Source organism: Ornithodoros turicata, chromosome 2, assembly GCF_037126465.1.
Source record: "Ornithodoros turicata isolate Travis chromosome 2, ASM3712646v1, whole genome shotgun sequence".
In the NCBI taxonomy this organism is placed as follows: Eukaryota; Metazoa; Arthropoda; class Arachnida; order Ixodida; family Argasidae; genus Ornithodoros; species Ornithodoros turicata.
Window position 1 is genome coordinate 92,897,320 of NC_088202.1, and position 7,852 is coordinate 92,905,171.

At 52.2% G+C, this 7,852-nt stretch overlaps 1 protein-coding gene across 1 annotated transcript; it reads left to right on the forward strand.

Annotated features, from left to right (window-relative positions):
• Positions 1 to 759: 759 nt before the first annotated feature.
• LOC135384869 (uncharacterized) lies at positions 760 to 2,602 on the forward strand. The gene is made up of 3 exons (XM_064614052.1): positions 760 to 1,429; positions 1,506 to 2,347; positions 2,462 to 2,602. The coding sequence occupies exons 1-3, from the start codon at positions 760 to 762 to the stop codon at positions 2,600 to 2,602; spliced, it is 1,653 nt and encodes a 550-aa protein (XP_064470122.1).
• Positions 2,603 to 7,852: the final 5,250 nt, after the last annotated feature.

The following is a 7,852-nucleotide window of genomic DNA, read 5'->3' on the forward strand; positions in this document are numbered from 1 at the left end:
TGCTCCCCTTTTATGGACTCTCCGGTCGCCATTCCCACTCCCATTCCTTGCTTAGGGAAAAGTCGGCAAAGTAATGAAACGGCTTCCTGGAACCTGCGGTCTCGTGTCAAGTCGTGATCGCCTTCCCTCTTCCCATCTGTCGCTTCAGTTTACGTACCCTGCTAGCCTCCGCAGGCCACGGCTATTCCTTGCTTTGGGAAGAGTCGGGAAAACAAGGAAATTGCTAAAAAGAGAGCTTTCTCCGCACTATATCTTCGTGGTAGACGTTGGTTCGTGAACAGTTGACTTAGCTCTGGATGGGGGCGTTCAAGCAATGCCGTGCTGTCCATTCTTTGCTAGATGCTAGATTGCAATTACTCCCCAGTTTAGTCCCCTAACCCCGACATTTACTCCCCAGGACTGCAAATAGTCAGTGAACTTCGCAAATTTTCTTTTCCGAATCCAACAGTCTACCTAAACATGTGCTCTTGGTCAATTTGATGGCATGCATTCAGATTGATCAACAGCCTTATGCATAAGGCTGTATAACTCAGCCAACTTAGCAATTTCCAACCCACACAGAGTAAGAAACAGTTAGCGCTTCTTTCTTCCCAAATTGTGTCCTATGTATGTCGTAAGATTTTACATCACTCAATATATCACGGTTGACGGTTTGATTCGAAGTATTTTCATGCATGCGCACGAATTATGTACCTGGGACTCTTAGAACAATGAAATGTGAAATGTAGTCCCACCCTGTCTCTGTCTCTCCGCACCCCCATGACCCGGATCTGGAACGTAATGAAGGGAATCTCTTCTCCAGTCACGCTCCGGCACCCATTCCGTGCCCTGTCCCTAGCCACCCCACCGAGCGCACGGAGTTGGATATTGCTACGGAATATTACGCTCGCCTCGCAGCCGACCCCTCAGCCGACCAACTATCGGCCCGCGGCATTCCAGTTGTTCCTGAGCGGCCGCTTCTTGTTTGTTCGGACCACTGAGAGGAACACTGACCCCCACCCTGCTAGCCGAGGCGTTCCTCAAGGAAGTGTGCCCAGCCCCCTGCTCTTCAATGTCATCATGGCCTCTCTTCCTGCACTGCTGCCCCACCACGCGCGTCTCACGCTATATGCCGACGACATGTGCTTATGGACATCTGCCGCTCGCCGCGACACCATTCAGCATCGACTGCAGGGAGGTTTATATATTATCGTCGCGTATCTCGCATACCTCGGTCTCTCCGTTTCACCCAGCAAGACAGTGGCCATGGTGCTCACTTGTCGATCATTCACGAGGTTCCCGCTCGTCATTGAAGGTTCACCGCTGCCATTTGTCCCGTACTGCAAGTACCTGGGCGTGGTACTTCACCGTGGCCTTTCCTGGTCTCGCCACATTAAGTCTCTCACCACCAATATCAACAGCTACGTGGCGGTTCTTCGTTGCCTCGCTGGTTTGCGATGGGGCCCGTCCTTCTCTGACCTCCGCCGTGTCCAGGAATCCCTCGTGCTGGGTTCTCTCCGGTATAGCCTTCCCATCTAGCGTGGTATCAACCGAAGCAGAAATCGAGATCTCCTCTTTAGCCAAGCCAGGAGCCTCCGCGTCTGCTTGGGAGTCCCTTCGACCGCCGAGACATACTCTGTCCAAGCCGAGGCACGCGGACCGCCGATCGATGTCCTGCGGGACGGCGCAACCCTCCACGTTCTCGCACGGTATCTTACTCGGCACCCTCTTCAGTACCTTCGCCACGTCGACGAAGACTGTCCGGCCTCTGACTTCGGTCGTGCTCTCGTTCCGTCAAAGGGTCCGTCCCTGCACAGTCCTCCCTGCCCTTGCACGGCCCGGCGATGTGGACGCTTGCAAGACCTGGGATCTGTGCCATTTCCCCGGCCTCCAGAGGAAGAACGATGTGCCTGTGACAGTAGCCCGCCAGCTCGCGCTCGAGCATCTCAGTTCGGCCTATCAGCTGAGCCGCGCGATCTATACTGATGGGTCGGTAGCGAATGAGTCTTCAGCAGCGGCCTACTACGTCTCGCAGGAAAACCGTGACCTCGCCCTCAGACTTCCCTACACAGTGTCCTCCACGGATGCGGAGCCACTCGGACTGCTTGCCGCTCTGCGGCATATCGCTGAATCTATGCCCGATGCATGGGTCGTCCTCACAGACAGCAAGGCGTCTTTGGCACTCCTGTCAGCATACCACCCGGGCGTCGTGAATGATCTGCGTACCATGGTACTTCAGGAGTACGCCCACCTCTCCTCGGTCGGCCACCGTAGCTGCCTTCAATGGGTACCCGGGCATACAGGGCTACACGGAAACACCTGTGGTGACGCGGCTGCGAGACGTGCCGCGCTTGATGCGCCCACGCCGGTGCCCCTACTGCCGCTCCCGGTGTCTGCGTGTCGCCTGCTAATACGGCGTCTCTGCGGCGACGGCACCCGCCAGTTTGTTGTAGACGCTATCCGACATAATGCGTTCCTGCAGTCCATCGACCCCTCACTGGAGTTTGTCATCGGCCGCCGCAGTACCCGCGAGGAGGAGTCCCTTCTATACCGTTTTCGGATGAACGTTGCCCTCACCCGTTCACTCCTGTTCAAAATAGGCCGCGTCCCATCTCCCACTTAGCCCTGCTGCGCCGTAGAAGACGATAGCTCCCATCAGCTCCTCCACTGTCAGCGTCACCACCATCATCGGGCCGTGCTCTGGCAACACCTCTCAGAGCTTGGGTGGGCGGACGAACGGACAGATGTTTCTCTCACAACACTCCTTCGCCCCGTGCAGCGAACTAGCCAATTGAGAGTCACAAAAGCAGTGCTCCGCTTTCTGCGTGATACGGGCCTCCTGGGCTCCCTGTGAGCCGAGTGTCTCTTTTTTATTTTTTCTTGTTTTTATTTGTCTATTTATTTATTTGTCTTTTTGTTATTTCTTTTTCTTTCTTGTTTATATTTTTTATTTTTGTTTTTTTTTTGTTTAGGGAACAGCAAGGCGGCTTGCTGCATGGCTGACCTTTCCCCTTCCTTTATTTCTTTTTCTTTGCCAATAAATCCCCCCCCCCCACTCTGTGACATTCATTCACTCCCGTGCACTTACTACTTCTTGTGGCAATGCATTTAGTCCCCAAAAGGAGTAAAAGTACTCTTTTTTTTTTTCTTAGAGTGTACTAATGCAGTGTGATGACATTGAATAGAATCCTGGATCAGCGACTGACGCTCTCGCAAGACAAATGACCGAAATGTTTCAAATGTTAAATGAGTTAAAAGGCCAGGGGGCTTAATCACTTCCATCGTTCGCAAGCCAACGAGGGGCGGGGCTCTCGTTAACACGAACATCGTGACACGTTTCACGTGACGCGTGACGGGGCTTTTTTCGTTAACGGGACAAAGGCGTAATCTCTTACTCGCGTAACGACCAACGGTGTCGTCTGCCTAACGAATGTGTTCACGAGCACACAGGCTCCATTGCCTATACATGGCTCATGATCTAACGAAGCGCGAGGCACTCGTAAACTCGAGCACGTGGTGTATAACGCGCTCGTTTCGTTAACATGACAAGGGCGTAATCTCTCGGTCCAGTAACGATCGAAGCAGATCGTTTGCTTTACGGGTGGGTCTACCCACTCGTTAGAATGTTAAACATCTTCGTTTGGAGATTTGCAGAAATAGAATTTCTACAGAAACGGATATGTATTGCTCCACGACTATGTACAAAAGGACATCCTGTCCATTTCGTGGTATTCACGCCAGTGGTTTCATGAGGTCTGTAAGATATTCTCGAGAAGATGCAGATCAAGACGAGAAAGAAGACGAAGAAGTGACAGCGACAAGCCATAGACAAACCACGCGAGCTATCCAAACAACATTAACAACCCCATTGGTCGAACAGATTGCAGCCTTGTTCGCAGCTGTAATTGCTGTGGCCAGCTCCCGTGGCTCAGTGGTTAGCGTGCTGGCCATGTCACGTCGAGACTGGGAGGTACCCGGGTTCGAATCCCGGTGCCGGCTGTGCTGTCTGGGGTTTTTCCTGGGTTTTCCTCAGACGCTTTCAGACATATGTCGGCACAGTTCCCTTAGAAGTCGGCCCAGGACGCACATTCCCCCAGGGCGTGAGTCGTGACGTTGCCCACATACGTGAGGCCGACAACGGCAAGCCCTATCACCACCACCTGTAATTGCTGTGCAACAACAACTTTATTTTAGTTTTGGAGAGTGGGGAGGTTCATCGCCACAGGCGATACTCTACCCCATTGCTGGTGGGAATGTGGGGAATAAAATAACGAGCCCCGTCACAATAACGATCGAAGTCCGATGGTGTCCAGAAATGTCAGAAGAGCTTTGAGCGCAGAGCGTTGCTGGGCTGGATTAGGCCAGGGACCAAGCAATTTCGATAGGGAGAAGGGGCGAGAGTCCAGCTGACGAAGAGACTCGGAGAGTGTGGTTCGGGAAGGTTGGTAGTGGGAGCAATGAAGAAGAATATGCTCCAGATCCTTAAGCCCACCACAGTGGCAGCAGGTGGGAGAGTCAACTTGTCTCAAGAGGTAACGCCACTGAGCTGTAAAGGCCACATCGAGACGCATTCGGTGGATTAATGCACCATCTTGACGAGAGGTGTTTCGTGGCATGCGGAAGGCGAGCGTTGGATCAACTCTGCTCAACATAGAGGGGGGAAGATTGTCGGTTGTCCATTGGCGGGAAGCCAGGGGTGTCACTATGCGTCGGAGAATTGAACGGCGGTCTCCTCTTAGCAGAACAATACTGGTCCGTTTCCGATACGAGAGTGCTGCTTCTGCGGCGCTGTCGGCCTGCTCGTTCCCCACGACACCACAATGGGCTGGAACCCACTGGAGAACTAGCCTGTGGCCTGCTGCGTAGATAGTGTGGTAAGCCATTAACACATCTGAGACTAGGGATGTGAATGGGCCTCGTATGCCGGAATTTTCAATTGCTTGAAGTGCAGATTTGGAGTCTGTGAAGACTGCCCATTCCCGCGGTGTAAAATCAGCGATGCGTTGTACAGGGTGTTACCCTATAAAAGTCTAGCAGCGCCGGCATGCCGTGCTCGCCAATTACTCAATGCAGGCTGTACAATGTGTTGCCTACGTATAAAACTCATAAGGACATTCCATCATGATAAATATCGATGTGATTGAGCATCGTAACGCAAAGTTATAGCCCAAAACGTGAGGTTTCCGTAGTCAAAACAGCCAAGATGGCGCCTCTCAGTTAGCAGACGACACCCCTTTTGGGTGTCGTCTGCTGAGTATGCGTCGGCATTTTTCGTTCCTCACGTTGCTTACTTCTGAGCAAAATACGACAGTTACACGAAAGCGAAATGAAAACTGCGGTTCCATCCGGCTGGCAGGATATGCGACACGTTGTCGTGTGGGGAGCAGCATGTCAAGTGCTCTTCTCAACGCCGCCATCTTGTTTGTTTTGACTATGAGAATTGCACGTTTTGAGATATAACTTCGTGCTGCGGCACTCAATCACTTTGAAATTTACCAAGATTAAATGTCCTTATGAGCTTTATATAAAGATCGCACAATGTGCCACCTGCATTGAGTAATTGGCTAATACGGCATGGCGGCACGGGTAGGCTTTTATAGGGTAACACCCTGTAGAAAGAAAAGGATGGCATAGAGTTCCGCAGCTGTGGAGGAGGTTGGATGTGAAAGGCGTGCACTACGCCTTCGGATGGTATGACGAATGCTGAGGCGGACTTGTTGTTTCGGGATGCGCCATCGGTATATGCTGCCGTAAACGTAGAAAACTTCTCGTCTACCAGAGCATGAAAACGGGCTCGTAGGACTTGAGGGGGGACCTAGTCTCTTCTTTCCAGAAGGTTAGGAAGGCGTACAAAAGTGGGCGGTACCGGTAGAAACCAGGGGGCTTCCGGTGGTATAGTGTCCTTAGTTATGAAGCCAGTGAGAGTCTGGCGTGTCCTCTGCGCTACTCGATAGAAGTCGCTTTCAGGGCGGTATCGAATTTTCCTGAGGAGCGGGTGGCGGGGAATGTGAGCACGCAAACGGAGGAAGTGCCGAGCCGTTTCACGTTCACGGAGAACCTCAATCGGGAGCCTCACGAAGAACCTCACCAGCTTCAGCCAGTACTTGCCGTGTTTCAGCCATTCTTGGAACTCCGAGGCATCGACGAAGGCTTCGAGCAAACAGGGACCGAAGCAGGGGCGCCGGAACAGGGGGAGCAGAGAGAGCGACGGCTCCCCCACATTTACGAATGGGGGAGCACGGCTCCCCCAGTGTCAGCCCAGCGTCGTATTCTTCTACGGTCTAACGGAAAGGCCCGTGCATGTGTTCTTTCGGCGGCCATAAATTTATAGAGCAATAAACAGAGAGCCTACCACTGTCACTGTGCGGAGACCGTTTGAGAAGAGCTACATACTAAAGGTGTCAGGTTCACAGGGTCCTGGAGTTGACCATGGCAAGGTTTGTGGTACGAAGTGCACTGTCGAGGTTTCGAAGTGCAATAAATCAGTTCGAAAGTGTGTACCGGGAGGCGCGAGCATTACCAGACTCAATCCACGGGGTGGGGTGGGGGGACAGAGGCGCAAACGGGAATCGCGAAAGGCACGCAAGACACAAGACATCTGGGGGAAATAAGGATACAAAGATACCGCCCGGTTGAAGGTTGTTCTAGGGGCGGTTTGCGAGGCACAGCCACAGATTTCAGTCGGTTGTGGCCAGGGTGCCCACTTCGAGCTGGCGTGTAAGACCTGTAGTACGACAATAGATGGGTAGAAATCCAGCGAACCGGTAGAGATGTAGGAAGGGAGTTGCCTCAGGACAGAAGCGGCTTCTGTCCTGAGGCAACTCCCTTCCTACTCCTGTAGTACGACAAGTGCGATTGACTGAGACGAAACGTCGTGCCGGTGTTGTGTTCACCTGTCGGCAACGGCAACGTCGAGGGAGCGCCATCAAGTTGTCGCCTGCAGAAGCGTTATATGATTATCAAACGCCATAGACATCGGAGAAGCCCACACCTCTGGTAAGAGATATGTATCGCAGCTTGTTTGTTGTCTTCATATTATGTATATGTTCACTTGTCATAGTAAAATATTCTAGCTGTTAACCTGATTGCTGGCTCCTCACTTTCCACCGTACTGATGTCTCAAACTACCCGCTGTTGTCATTTACCCGGCTTTTCTTATTGAGTCGCCCTGGACTGATAACGACAGCGTGACACCCAGTCAAAGAGCTGGGTGTCAAAGGGACACATTCTTGCTGAGCTCCAGACCGCCCCAGGAAAGTCTGGTTTCTTCGCAGAAGGCTTGAGGATCAGACGATATTCGCTTCCAGTCGCGGCACGCGTTCATGCCGCGACGACGATTCCCGGGGACAAGTCCCGGAAGTTCCTTACACATTACTTGTCATAGAGGTCTAGGCACTGCGCAGAAGTAAAAAAAGCCGGACGCACTGAACTCATACCAACTAGCCCACCACCAAGCGCTATTTAATTACAATACTTCTGCAATGCTATTTTAGATCTACTGTACAAATATGCAGATGTCGTTTGCCTGGAGCACGTTTACAGTTTGTGTAGCAACCCTGTATAACACCAGCATGAGCCTCAAGGAAAATAAGTGATGATGATGATGATGTTTACAGTAGCACTTTTTTTCGCTCCCCCACTGGAAAAATAGTTCCGACGCCACTGGACCGAAGTGTATTTAATGAAGTTGTTGATATCTTGTGCAGAATAGGAAGGCTGTAAAGCACAGTCGCCCTCACCAATGCCGCGTGAACCGCGAGCAGGGAACGCTGATCACAGCCCCATCCTGAGCCAGAAAGATGTTGAATTGCGGGGAGCCATCGCTGCACTTTGGTTTCAAGGTGTTTAATGTGCCGAGCCCAGCGCAAGTCCG

What these genes read in the sequence shown, in the direction of transcription:
- LOC135384869 (XM_064614052.1), top strand. Translation starts at nt 760, where the DNA reads ATGACCCGGATCTGGAACGTAATGAAGGGAATCTCTTCTCCAGTCACG. An exon ending in GGTTCTTCGTTGCCTCGCTG is followed by an intron (nt 1,430 to 1,505) that starts GTTTGCGATGGG and finishes TCTCCGGTATAG; the next exon opens with CCTTCCCATCTAGCGTGGTA. An exon ending in CGCTTGATGCGCCCACGCCG is followed by an intron (nt 2,348 to 2,461) that starts GTGCCCCTACTG and finishes GCGTTCCTGCAG; the next exon opens with TCCATCGACCCCTCACTGGA.